This window comes from Dryas octopetala, chromosome 4 (genome assembly GCF_963921425.1).
Source record: "Dryas octopetala chromosome 4, drDryOcto1.1, whole genome shotgun sequence".
NCBI classification, from domain to species: domain Eukaryota; kingdom Viridiplantae; phylum Streptophyta; class Magnoliopsida; order Rosales; family Rosaceae; genus Dryas; species Dryas octopetala.
In genome coordinates, this window is record NC_141369.1 from 24360458 (window position 1) to 24374219 (window position 13762).

At 39.0% G+C, this 13762-nt stretch overlaps 5 protein-coding genes across 5 annotated transcripts; 3 read left to right on the forward strand and 2 right to left on the reverse strand.

The window, feature by feature from the left end:
- Window positions 1–166: 166 nt before the first annotated feature.
- LOC147288638 (zinc finger BED domain-containing protein DAYSLEEPER-like) lies at window positions 167–1798 on the forward strand. Its single transcript, XM_086242414.1, has 4 exons — window positions 167–584; window positions 694–1003; window positions 1088–1212; window positions 1665–1798. Exons 1-3 carry the CDS (start codon window positions 276–278, stop codon window positions 1204–1206), a joined length of 738 nt encoding a protein of 245 aa, XP_086098540.1. The 5' UTR covers window positions 167–275; the 3' UTR covers window positions 1207–1212; window positions 1665–1798.
- Window positions 1799–2545: 747 nt separating this feature from the next.
- LOC147288639 (uncharacterized) lies at window positions 2546–4908 on the forward strand. The gene is made up of 3 exons (XM_086239808.1): window positions 2546–2835; window positions 3047–3113; window positions 3891–4908. The coding sequence occupies exons 1-3, from the start codon at window positions 2773–2775 to the stop codon at window positions 4709–4711; spliced, it is 951 nt and encodes a 316-aa protein (XP_086095934.1). The 5' UTR covers window positions 2546–2772; the 3' UTR covers window positions 4712–4908.
- Window positions 4909–5657: 749 nt separating this feature from the next.
- On the forward strand, window positions 5658–7068 carry GATL10 (galacturonosyltransferase-like 10). The gene has a single exon (XM_086239805.1). It carries the CDS (start codon window positions 5744–5746, stop codon window positions 6881–6883), a length of 1140 nt encoding a protein of 379 aa, XP_086095931.1. The 5' UTR covers window positions 5658–5743; the 3' UTR covers window positions 6884–7068.
- A 232-nt stretch (window positions 7069–7300) lies between these two features.
- Window positions 7301–9539, reverse strand: LOC147288641 (seed maturation-like protein). The gene is made up of 5 exons (XM_086239807.1): window positions 8956–9539; window positions 8606–8867; window positions 8017–8115; window positions 7693–7907; window positions 7301–7512 (listed from the first exon to the last, which is right to left on the reverse strand). Exons 1-5 carry the CDS (start codon window positions 9402–9404, stop codon window positions 7437–7439), a joined length of 1101 nt encoding a protein of 366 aa, XP_086095933.1. The 5' UTR covers window positions 9405–9539; the 3' UTR covers window positions 7301–7436.
- A 1298-nt stretch (window positions 9540–10837) lies between these two features.
- On the reverse strand, window positions 10838–12703 carry LOC147288642 (Transducin/WD40 repeat-like superfamily protein). The gene is made up of 2 exons (XM_086240019.1): window positions 12551–12703; window positions 10838–12012 (listed from the first exon to the last, which is right to left on the reverse strand). Exon 2 carries the CDS (start codon window positions 11931–11933, stop codon window positions 11028–11030), a length of 906 nt encoding a protein of 301 aa, XP_086096145.1. The 5' UTR covers window positions 11934–12012; window positions 12551–12703; the 3' UTR covers window positions 10838–11027.
- Window positions 12704–13762: the final 1059 nt, after the last annotated feature.

Below are 13762 nucleotides of genomic sequence, written 5' to 3' on the forward strand. Positions count from 1 at the left end.
GAGGCTTAAGACAAGATGTGCCTACTAGGTGGAACTCAACCTATACCATGCTTGACAGTGCACTTTTTTATCAGCGTGCTTTTATCAATCTAAGATTAAGTGATTCAAGTTTCAGTTTTTGCCCTTCTACAGAAGAGTGGGATAAAATAGGAAAGATTTCAAAATTTTTGGGGTATTTTTATGAAGTTACTTGCTTATTTTCTGGAACAAAGTACCCCACATCAAATTTGTTCTTTCCTAAAGTGTTCATAATCCAACACAGTATCAAAACAGCCATGGAAGATAGGAATGATTTCATGAGAAGGCTGGGAACTTCTATGAACTTAAAGTTTGAAAAGTATTGGTCAGATTACAGTTTAATTCTTGCAATTGCAATTATTTTGGATCCTCGTTATAAATTGCAGTTTGTAGAATGGGCTTATACCAAGCTTTATGGTCAAGATTCTTATGAATTCAAACGTGTTAGTGACACCTTGTCTTCTCTTTTTGATTTGTACATGGAAAATTTGTCACATCTTGTTAATTCAAATCGTACAAGGAATGAGACAGCTAGTCACACGGAAGATGGAGACACCATCTTTGAGGTAATTGCTGGTTTTTTTTATATAATTCATAATTGCTTGTTTGATAATTGTTTATCTTTTTTTATAAGTGCTTGTTTGATAATTTCATGTTTTTTATAATCCTTTGTAGGATTTTGATAATAGTTATAACAGTGGTGTAGCTTCAAGTACAAAAACTGAATTGGATAAGTATTTTGATGAAGAAAGGCTAGACATAAAGCAAGAGTTAGATGTTCTTTCTTGGTGGCAAATGGAGCAATTTCGTTATCCTATTCTTTCTAATTTAGCTCGTGATGTGCTAACAATTCCTATTTCCACTGTTGCATCCGAATCAGCCTTTAGTATTGGTGGTAGAGTACTAGATCAATATCGCAGTTCATTATTGCCTGAAACTGTTCAAGCTTTGTTATGTACTCGAGATTGGATTTTTGGCAAGGGAGGTAAATTTTACATGCCATTATACTGTTATGTTCTTTTATTCTCATAAAGTTATATTTGTAATTAGTGTTTTTTTTTATGCTTAGTGTTTGATAAAGAACATGCTGACTTGGAAGTACTTAGTGAAGATGTTTTCAATTTGACCATTGAGGATAGTGGAAGCAGATCTGAACAGTGTTCTAATACCATTTCTGTTGATGATTGATGAAAGGTGCTGTATTTTTATTGTTGTAGCTGTAATTTATATGTATTTCTGTTTGCATTTGATTGCACAATATTAATGGAACTGAGTAACTGACAATGTTTATATGAAAAAATATAGAAACATACATTCTTAGTTCTTATTATAGGGCACTGTAATTGTAAGTAAAACTATTAAAAGTTTGGTCTTTCTGGAGAGCTGATCTATATGAATGTTTTGTTCCCTTCTACTTATAGGCTATGTGAGCTTTGTTGCTGCTGTGAATAAGTTAGTTAAGATCTCTTTGATCTCATTCCAATCTTTTCTTCTAAAACTGGAAATTGTTATTAGGTGTCATTGTTATGTGTCAACATAATTTGCACCACCTCATTAAGACATTGTCTTGCTACGCAGCCACTGAATACTGTATTGTAATTCTTTTATGCTACTCTTCCTTGTCTAAAGAACCAAATGTCTTGCAGGTATCACTCCCTTTGTGTGGCACTGTGGCAATGTGGCATTAATCATTAATTGAAGTTCTTGGTGTGGCAATGTGGAATTAATCATTAATTGAAGTGGTGTTCTGTTTATGGCTGGAAGATTGTGATAAATTTTGGGTTGTTTATTTTGGGGAGAATTAGAGAATTTTGGGCTGTTTTATTTTGGAACATTGTGATAAATTTTGGTTTTGGCTGTTTATTCATTTTGGAACATTGTATATATGTATTGAATTTTGTTTTGGGCTGTAATTATTGGCTGTTACTTATTTTGGAATATTGCATGAATGGAATTTTGGGCTGTAATTTTTGTAAGTATTGTAAGATATATAATAATTGTAATTTTGTTTAAAAAATATTAATTTTCTTAACGGGTAGAACGGGTCGTGTCGTGTTTATTCGTTTTAATTCGTGTCGTGTTCGTGTTGGGGGTTTTGTCACCCGTTACTTAATGGGTCGTGTCGTGTTAACCCGTTAAACTTAACGGGTCGTGTCGTGTTTGACCCGAACCTGCAAAAAACGACCCGTTTGCCAGGTCTAATCACTACAAAGAGGTTTTATGTAGTCCAAATTCAAAGAATATTTAGATGATATTCTATTTAATTTTTTTTTTTTCTACTTCAACTCGAAAAAAGAAAAAACAATTGAAAACAACCCAAAATCCAAGATAATTTTTAAGAAATAATAATAATATCAGACTATTAAAAAGTAACAATAAACAAATAAAATATGGTAAATAAGGTAGATGTGAAGGGCATTAAGGGAATTAAAGAAATATATCGGCAGGTAGAAGTGTTGGCACTTGGCGGTGGTAGAAATCTTAGTAATAGTAAAGAAAGAGAAGAGAGAGAGAGAGAGAGAGGAGGTGAGGAGAGGTGAGGAAGGAACGCAAAGTAGGGGCATTCGTAATATCCACTCCCTCCCTATCCTATTCCTAATAATTCCTAATTCCCTATTTTCCATTGCATTGCATTTTTCTATCTTCAATCTTCCAATCAAAATCCTCTCTCTCTCTCTCTCTCTCTCTCTCTCTCTCTCTACCTGGGTTTTCCCAAGTTAGGGTTTTGCCTATCGAATTCATTTCGATTATCAAATGGGTTCCGATTCTATCTCCTGCTCTCCTGTTATTCCCAAAGACTTGGCCAAGAAGAAGAGGGTAAGCTCTTCTAATCTCCACTTCCTCTGCTCTTATCTCTGCCTGCATGTCTGCGTTTTGCTTGCTCTCAAAACTTGCGGGAAATACATGAGGATTGAATTTGAACCAAGGATTGCTCCATTTATCAAATTCACAACTTTAACCGGCTCCGAATTGAATTTGGTTTTTATGTTATTATAAGCTCGGTTCTTAATTCGATTTGTTTTCTCAGACAAACAGGCTAGCGAAATTGAAGCAGAGCAAGCTCGATGTTCGCCGTGAACAATGGCTTTCACATGGTATTTCTTCCATATCTCTCTCTCTCTCTCTAAAATTTGGTTTTGGAGAATAAAGAACATTCAAACTCAAATTTTGTAAATTTTTTCTATTTTTAGTGAAAAACGAGTTTAAAGTTTGATTTTTCACTAGGAACAGAAATATTTTTAATTAGTTTTTGGATTACCTTTCATCACCTGCGCTATTTATTATTATTTTAAGAAAAAGGGTGGGCTCATTTGAGCATATAATGAAGCTAATATTACTTAGTGGAGGTGCGATACGATTCGTGAAACATAAACGGCTCAAATACAGTTTGTATTTGGATGCAGAAATTGATATCAGCAAAATGTAGAGTCAGGACGTGGATGTATGTTTGTGTCTATGAACGTAGAATACTGGAAATATATGCTTATATCGTCCATGTTTGTGCATGAATGTAGAATATCAATAGTGAATTGATTATCAAAGCTGGTCACTTTGGCAAGAGTTCATGTGGTGTTGATGGTCATATATCATGGATTGAAAGCTGGTCTCTTAGGCACCTGGGTCTGTTTTTTAGCATTACCTAAGAGCATGTCATGGATTGATATATGGCTGTCAACACCACATGAACTCTTTTGAAATGGCACCTGACACATATACCCTTCTGTTTTGGGTCACAGACCCTAATACTGGACCTCTCAAAAAGACAAAGCTTCACATGAACCACTTTCTATCGATTGGTTTGGAAATTTTTGAAAGTTTATTGCATTTTTCTTAAGGACATTTGATCATAATAGATTTGGTTTGTAACGCAGTGAAGAATAAAGGGCACAAGGTGAACTTGGATGGGAGGGGTGGATCTCCTACAGCATCTATGCAAGTAGATCATGAGCGGAATAGATCATTGGAAAATTTGGAAACGAGTTCAACAGGAGCGGAGAATGATAATTCGAGCATCCATGACAGTGATTTGGAGTCTCTGATGGACAGCCCGGGTGGAAGCAGTTTGGATCGTAATGATTCAATGAAGATTCTTAGTGAGAGCAGCAGCAGTGGTTGCTCTGAAAATGTCAGCAACGAGGACGCTGATGATGGGTGTCTGGATGACTGGGAGGCTGTTGCAGATGCTTTAAATGCAGAGGACAGTCAGCATAACCCCGTTTTTAATTTGCTTGCTAAATTCGAAACCGGGGTTGAATCCACAGGTCCTGAACTATCTAGTGAGAATCCTGGAGCTGAATTATCAAAACCAGAGAACGGAAACATGGTTCCTGGGTCACATGTGAGTTGTTGTGCTTGGAGACCTGATGATGCTTCCCGTCCTCAGAGTTTGCCAAATGTGTCAAAGCAGCATAGTTTCCTGGTGCAATCAGACTGGCATTGTGGCCATGGAGCCATTGCATGGGCATGGCAAAGCATCGTGCCCCAGCCTTCTTCGTGTCCTATATGCTATGAGGATTTAGATGTCACAGACTCGAGCTTTCTTCCATGTACATGTGGGTTTCGGCTTTGCCTTTTTTGTCACAAGAGGATTCTAGAGGCAGATGGGCGATGCCCAGGCTGCAGGAAGCAATATGATCGCGTAAATGGGGTTATGGGATTTAATGGAGGAGCTACAACTTTTAGAGTAGCTTGATCTTACAGTATGAGCACTAGATCCTAGAAAGAGAGTTTCTATTTCTTAAAAGTTTATGTTTATCATCATTAACAGAAAGGTGAGTATAGTGATAGAGGTGGGAAGCAGCCTTGTAACTGAGCTGGGAACTTTTTTGAGTCCAATTCTTTGTAATGTTTTGCATATGATGGTGCAGGAATCTGATGCAGTTATGTGAATACATGGGGTGGTGTGTGCTTTTAAATTTTGAAATTCAAAGTATGTCTGCTTTCTTTTGATCTGCGTACAAAGGGTTCGAAAGTTGGAAACATCTCTCCACTGGCGAATTATTAGTTACTTCTATGCAGGGTCAACTCAGGATTTTTTCCTTTTTTCCTTTTTTACTCTTTTTGTTGTTGTGCCTGGAGGTTCAATCTAAGTTCCGATTTCACTTCAGATTCTGAAAAACCTCGGATGAGATTTGTGGCAAATCACTTTTGAGAAGATTGAAGCGTAGAACATTTTGGAAGGTAGCTAGGTAAAACGTACCAGTTAAAACTGTGTTTTTTTGTTGGTCCAAAAGTAAATTAAAAAGTAATTACTCGTGTCTTTTTGCACCAAACCTGAATAAATTTTCTCTTACGTTCATAGCATGTGGTCACATGGTCAATAACTACGAGAGAGAGAGCCTAACAAATACAACCTGTTCAAACCACGTGTGCACATGAGCTTTAACTTCAAACGGAGGATGAACTTAGTCGTAGTGGTAGACTCCCCTCGAAGCTTTCCACAGCCAAAGATTAAATTAAAAATTCCAAAACCGAAAGCAAGTGGAAAATTCCTCGACCCCAAACATTCAATTATTCAAACCTGCGAAGCTCTCACAGCTCACAGAGACGTTCACATTAGACAGACGCGTTTCTGTTATGCCCATATTATAAGACGCGTTGGGTTTTTGTTCCCATAATCTTCTAATCTTGTTCTTTGACCATTTCACTACAAATACACACCTCTCTCTCTCTCTCTCTCTCTCTCTCTCTCTCTCTCTCTCTCTCTTCTTGCATCTCCATTCCCATGATCATGTTTGTTCTTAGACCCATTTTTGTGTTTCTCTTCCTCGTTTCTTTGATTCCCATTCCTACAAATGCAATCCGATCGTTTCCCGACACACAAACCCAATTGGGCACTTCCATTTTTACTCAATTCTCAGAGGCCCCCGAGTACACAAATGGAATCAGTTGCCCTGTTGTGGGCTTTAACAGAGTAGCTGGTGGTGTGGCATTGGCTTGTGACCCCTCACTTGTTCACATCGCAATGACCATTGATTCGGAGTATTTGAGAGGCACCATAGCGGCAGTCCACTCTGTTCTCAAACACGCTTCTTGCCCAGAAAACACCTTCTTCCACTTCATTGCCTCCGATTCAAGTTTGGTTAATTCAGAGGACCTCACTCGCATCGTTCAGTCCACGTTCCCTTCACTGAGTTTCAGAGTTTATGTGTTCAAGGAAAGCCTCGTCAACAATCTAATCTCGTCTTCGATTCGTGAAGCTCTTGAGAACCCATTAAACTACGCGAGGAGCTACTTGGCTGATTTACTCGACCCCTGTGTTGAGCGAGTGATTTATTTAGACTCTGATATCATAGTGGTCGATGATATACACAAGTTATGGAAGATTTCTTTATCTGGGTCGAGAGTGATTGGGGCACCAGAGTATTGTCATGCCAACTTCACCAAGTATTTCTCTGTTCAATTTTGGGCAGACTTTGAGCTCTCCAAGGTTTTTGCAGGGAAAAGACCTTGTTATTTCAATACGGGGGTGATGGTGATGGACTTGGTGAGGTGGAGAGAGGGTGAGTACACGAGAAAGATTGAGAAATGGATGGAGATTCAGAAGGAGAGGAGGATTTACGAGCTGGGTTCTCTTCCACCATTTTTGTTGGTTTTTGGGGGAGAGGTAGAGGCGATTGAGCATAGATGGAACCAACATGGGCTTGGTGGAGACAATGTGGTGAGTAGTTGCAGGTCTTTGCATCCGGGTCCTGTTAGTTTGTTGCATTGGAGTGGTAGAGGGAAGCCATGGTCAAGGCTCGATTTGGGGAAGCCCTGCGCCGTTGACTTTCTCTGGGCGCCTTATGATCTCTACGAGCACCATCACCATCATCACCACCACCACCACCACCACCAAAGACAACAACAATGGCCAATATTATAGGCTTCTAGCACAGGATTATTTGTTTCATTTATTCAATTCTTTTTTTCTCTTCAATTCATTATTATACAGGACATCATTTTAGATATGTACATAGAGAGACTTTGAACAGAGAGAAAACTGCGGAATACATTGTTTCATTCAACCTTGTTAACATTTTCTGAACGATCTGCTATGTTGTCCTGTCATTTGGCATGTCTCGTTGCTATCATAAAATAATATAATCCCATCAATGAGAAGTACGATTGAATGCCTAAAATGGAACACAAGAGGATTAGGAAGTCAAATTGCTGTAAAGAATTATGCCACAAGGAGTGTTGGTTGCAACAATTTCAGCTATACACCCTCTTACAGAGGTTTAGAATTATGAAATGTACGTGTGAGGTTCCTTTATAGATTAAGATGAAAGAGGTTGGAACATGAAGCAAGAAGTAATGTAGTATTCCGTAAAGAGTGTTTCATTTGAAAGAAGAATAGTGATATAGATGAACATGAAAACAAAAGAGGCTAATACAGATGAACATGAAGAATATACACGCTCCTACTTTCCACTTTTTTACAACAATCCAACAACACAACTCAAATGCAATCTGTTCTCCAAGCCTCTCAAATGATGACCCAATAACATACACCTGCAAGCATAAAGAGTCAACCTTTAGAGTGCAATCCCTTATGGAAATTGGTTTAATTAGTTGTATTATCAGGAAAATGCACACGGTGAGAATGTGAAGCATGTGCATCTACCTATCTGCAGATGGACAATACCCAGAAGTTACAGGCAAACTTAGAGAAGCAAGAGAACAAGTTCTAACCAGAAAAGCAGCTTTGCTAGGTAATCCCGTGAAGTTCCTACAGTATCACAAAGTTCGCCATCGGCGTCTAGGCCATTCTCTCTATTCCCTGCAACCAAATCTTCCACAAAATCTGACGAAGTACCATCTTTGAAGAATCTCTGCAATATGTTTTCAACAAGTTGGTGTATAATTTCCTCCACCTCTAATGATGACGGCCGAGATAGTTCAGTCACCTGTTAAAATGAATAATCATAGTACCATAAGAAAGACTGGAGTTTAGACAAAATTCAAATCCAAAAGCTGAGTAACAAAAAAGTCCAGACAGAGATTTTCGCTTATTACCATATTAGAATCCAAGGACCGTAAATACTCCAACAAATCATTCCTATGTCCTCTGTCATATTCTAATTGCATATTTTCCTGCTTTCGAGCTTTCAGTTCCTGACACAGCATAAGAAATAATTGTCACTTTCTGCTTAAAATATGCACAATACTTTAATCATTTTGAAGAAAGATCAAATACTAAATCCCAGCTAGCTCCATGAATAAAGCTCCACAACAATCAATTTCAACAATGCCTTTCTGACAATATTTTAAAATCAAGCCTATAAAAATATCAGAGTCTAAACAAAACGGCAGTGTTGTAGTTTCAACTGTATGCATCCGAGAGGCATCTGGGTGCAAATCAAAGAGGGCAAATTCGCTGATTTGGTCCAAATCAAAAGCACCAAAATGGGGGAGTTACATAGAGGAAGAAAAACACACACAGACGAAGAAGGGAAAAAAAGCTTTTAATCTTGCTTTCAAAACTAGAAACTGCTACTAATAAACACCAAACTTGAATACAAAATTTCACTATTTTTTTGAAGAAATGCAGTATAGATGTGGAAGTGAAAAAAAAAAGTAGAAATATTTGAGTGCAAATGCTCACCTCCTTTACATTGGTCAACTCCGATTGCAACCTCTGGATGTAATTCAAAGCCTCAGGAGGCAAATCCCCAAAAACCTTAGGAGTTGTTGATTCCAAGTGTTGAATACTCATCCCAACGCCATTTCCACTATCCCCTTCCTCACTCTCCGCAATCTCCGAAACCCCATCCATCGTCGAACGATCCAACGGCATAGAATTTTCCGTAGATATGTGAAAATTCCTCATCAGCGATATCCGATACTCGGCGTTCCAAAGCGTATACCTAATCGATAATTCCAAACCACTCTTAATTGAGACAATTAAGCACTGAATTTATTGAAATTTGGAAGGGAATAAAAATGTGAATTTACCCGGTGATTATGGAAGAGGCGAGGAGGCGATCGAGAGGGGCTTTGCAAACCCTAACAGTGACGGAGAACTGATCGGATGGGAGCAAGCCCAGCATAGTAGAGATGGTCTGCTTCATGGAGTCCTTGGCGGAATCAGAAACGCCCTTGGAGATAACGGAGGTGTCGAGGGGTTCAATTCGCTTGAGCATGTTGGCGATGACGGAGAAGCCGCGGTCGAAGCCGGACTTGCGGGTGGAGACGAACTCGTCGGAGACGCCGCCGCCGTCGACGCCGGATATGAGGCAGCTGACGGTGGCGGGTGAGCTGGGGAAACGACGGCGTCGGAGGGAGGGGAGTATAGGGCGGGGCGCGAGAAGGTGGCGGGAAATTGGGGGTGGTGGTGGTTGGGAGGGCTTGAGAGACAGGTCGGTGAGGCGGGAGAGAATGAAAGCTCGAGCAGTGGCCGCCATGAAAGAAGAAGAAGAATTGGAGTGAGCTGGGAAGCTCTCTCTCAGTCCCTCCCTCCTCTGAGTTGTGAATTTGTGATTCCTGCCTTTGTGGTCTGTACCTCCTCGAATCTTTATCTTGCCCTTACGTTTTGTTTGCTTTTGTAACTACTAAGATTCCCCTGCTTTTCCAACCAAATTACAGATTCACCACTGGGATCACCCAATCCAACGCTTTTATGATTTTATCGGCCATTGTCTATACGTCCTTGACTAATTTAAACAAGTACAACTGTCAACTGTACAAACAAACCCAGAGGCAGGCAAGTCCAATTTGTTTTGATTTTTTTTCTTCTATTGTCTATTTTTATTTTCTTCATGTGATTGTGGGTAGTGGGTTCGGAGTTCGGACTCGAAATAGATTAATTTAGTCACTGACCACCAATGTTATACTGAATAATTTATCACTGACCACTGGAAACAAATTTTGCATACATGACTTTACATTGTGAATAACTTTAACAACTAATTAAAGTTTAAGTGCATTTCAATTAATATAATCGAGTGCGTCCATGGAGATGGAGTAACAATTTTTAGATTGGACCAATAAGGAGAGAATTGAGCATTATATGGTAAAATATTTAATTAAAAAAAAATAAAAACAAAATGTTAAGGGATTTGGTTTAGTAGAAAGAAGTTGGTGGGGGGCATTATTGCATAGATAAATACGTAAGGCCTCGTCATTGTAGCTGGCTAAGGTATTTAAAATTTTAATCGAATACACTACACCAAGATGCCAAGCAGAAATTGGAGAAGTTTTTATTTAGAAAACAACACAAAAATCGGAGAATGATGGATAATTGAAGAGGAGAACCAAGCATGAAATGCTTCAATAAAACAGAAATTCAAAGTGGACCAATATTTGGTGGGTACTGGCCTCCTGGCTCCTAGCCTCTATGGCTCAAATGCCACCTCCACACGCTCCTTTTAAGACCACAAACGGAGTGATTTGCCCCCAGTTTACTAGACGGCAAACGATGCCGTTTCGTTGGCAAGCTGATTTGGAACATCACTAATGGATAAGGCCTATATATGCCTGCCATATTTGCTACCTCCATAAACTATTTATGCAGGTCTCTCTTTTTCTTGGCGCATTTAGTGTAGGTGCGCGCGTTCCAACTGCAACTCATTCCCGGCTGATACCCTCCTTTTCAACCTTTTATATCGTTTCTTGAAGAGAAAATTGGCAGGATCCAACTGAGATTGTGCATTTCCGGATTTAAAAACAACTCTTGCTAAGGAGATGCAAAAAGAACCGAGTCTTTCACAATATTTCGAAAGACATTTGGTGTGGTCATAACTTTTAGGCATTTCCATCTAAGTGAAACCAAACAAATACACCAACTCAAAACTATTGTAGTTGCACCAGGAAAAATAAGGACGGAGAACGCATAGGATTGATCAACTCCAACTAATTAAGAAAATGAAACCTCAATCATCACACATTCGGTAAAAGCAATTCAACTGAACACTAACCAATACAATCAAAGTATTCAAAATAAAACTAACTGAAATCTGTTCTACAATACTGGCAGTCTAGTTCATCACAAGACCAAAACACATTAATTGGAGTCGAAAAGAAAAAACCTACGGCTCGACTGTGCTTACTTGTTGCCACTCACCATCTACAGATTCTTTCCACAACGTCACATTGTTATTTCCATCGGCTACAGCCAGTATGTTTCCGGTTAGCGACCATGACACCCTCCAAACTGGGGTCTTAAAATCCTTCAAAACCTTGCCCTCCCATTGCTCACCTTCCTTGCCCACAGTCCAAATAACCACTGTTCCATCCTGTGAAGCACTTGCAATTGTGGACTTTGGAAGTCCCAAGTTGGGTGCCCAGGCTACATCTCTCACCCAATCACTGTGCATTTTGAGGGCTGGGAAGCAATCCATCTTCCAGGTCCCATTGTACAACTTCCACACCTTCACGGTATTATCACAGCCACCAGAAGCCAGCTTATGGACAGGATCAAGCAGACCGGATCCAACTAGAGCACCAGGAGCCATCGATGGGGCCCATGAAACTGAGGTTACTCCAACAGGGTGGGGTTGGTCTATCCTAGTGGTGTCCCAACCACCATCTGCCCTGGCAGTAAACACTGAGATATTCCCATCAGAAGAACCACAAGCTAAGCTGAGGCCGAGTTCATGAGGTGCCCAAGCAATGGAATTTACAGATGACTTGTGATCATTAAAAACATGAGCCTGTTGCCACTCATTTGGATTACCCTCCTTCCAAATTATCACTTGGCCATCATACGAACAAGAAGCAAGGAGAGAGCCAAACTTGGGATGCGCCCAAGCAACCTCCCAGACAGGACCACTATGACCAGACAAGGTAGCAAGGTGCTGTGAACCAGAATTGCTGACGCCAATTATCTTAATGGTGGCATCCGATGAAGCGGTTGCTACACGCTTTCCATAATAATCCATAGCTACATCATGGACAGTATCCTGGTGACCCGTTTCAATCTTCTGCGCAGGCATCGTTACTGATTTCTTCTCTTGATGTAAGTCCCCAAATCCGCTTTCCTTCAATTTCTTGGCTGTCTCCTTTATGTTTCCTCTGGATTCCAATGTTTTGCAAATCAAAATTCATGGCTAATATTCATTACTATTTTCCCACATTCTTGCAAATTTGCAATTCAGTTAATAAACAGTGATAATTCATTCCACAAACAACCAAGACTTCCAAAGCACAACTCATACAAATAAATAAGGATGCAATAAATCTATTAGTCTATTACTTTCCCGAGAAAATTCACTTATAGCACACTAAAGATCTAATAGATCACAGGAAAAAATTTATTCACTGAAAAATTCACAACTAATTTTCATATATTATAACCCCAAATCAACCAATAATAGAGAGACAGAGTATATGCATCCAAATTCCAAACCATATAAGCTCACAAATGAACTGAAAATTATTTATTTCAGGTTAATTGCAGCAAAAAAAGTTGTACTCAGCAATTGTAATTTTAGAAGCTCTTTAAAGGAAGATCTAGAAACGAAGTGTAGTAGATCTGAAAATTTGGTGTTAGAAACTGAAACTGATTTCATATCATGGTTTCGAATCAGAAGAGAAGAGAGGAACGACTTACCTCTGAGAGGGAGAGGTAGAGAGAGGACACGTTGTTTATCTGATCGGAAACCAAGTTAAGTTGTAAGAGGGAGGGAGGGAGTCCCTAAATTCCAGGCTTCAGCTCACCGCGTGCTTCTTAGGGCGTGTTTGGGCACGGGAGCTCTGATATCATCCTATCCAATCCAGACGTAGGATAAGCCAGGACAACATAGGACCGGGCTTGAATAATCACCGTCAATTTGGATATGGGCCTTCAAGCCCGTCCAGCCCAATCGGCCTCAATTTTTTCTTATCCGGGCTTCGATATTCACATCTTTTAAACCCAATTGGTGGTGGCCTTGGACAACAAATTGGTTTAACGGACTGTAGTTTCAAGTAGCCAAGTAGGGGTCCACATTTAACCATTAAACCGACCAAACTAAGAACTTGTTTGGCTGTATTTTTAGAAACCTTAAAAGCGATTTTACTTGTGTTTCACAAAAACAAAATTTTTGGTTTATAAATGCACCGACCAAACTAAGCCCCTACCATATAAAGTGCTTTTGTGTAGTAAAACACTTCCTACATAAGCACTTCCAAATAAATCCTAAACTAAAATTATTCGAGGGATTTGGTTTGATTTTTACATGTAAGATAGGTTTATAGGTTTATTGGTTCATAAATTAAACTTGCAATTTAATAAGCGGTTTAAATCATTTGTAAACCACCTATACCAAAACAAACCGAATAGCATCTTTTTAATATTATCATATTCTATTGTATTTAGTTATCATACTTCACTATTTTACACCCACAAAGTAAAATGAATTTTCTTTTTCGGTAATGAGTAATAAACAACGATTGCTACAGGTCAATGAGTATGATCCAAATCCTTCAGGAATGAGATGTGCTTAGCCAAGTACATCTAGTTACCAGTTCTCCATTGTTTTTACAGGTTAATGAGAGTGCTCGGTGGATGCACTATATCTACATATCTTTAGGTTGTAGATGCATTTTTTTAATTTGCAGATGCTTTTTTTAGGTTGCATAAAACATGTTTTAAGTTATAGATACATGTTTTATATTACAGATGTACTTGTTGAGCACTCGATAGATAGTTTGAATTTCTACTTTAAAACCGGCTGCAATTTAGTTTATCTTTTTTTCTCATTTTAAATTTATAATTAAAGCACCTTTGTTTTTTATACACTTTATTGTTTACTAATAGGTGAGAAACCAATAGTAATAACCA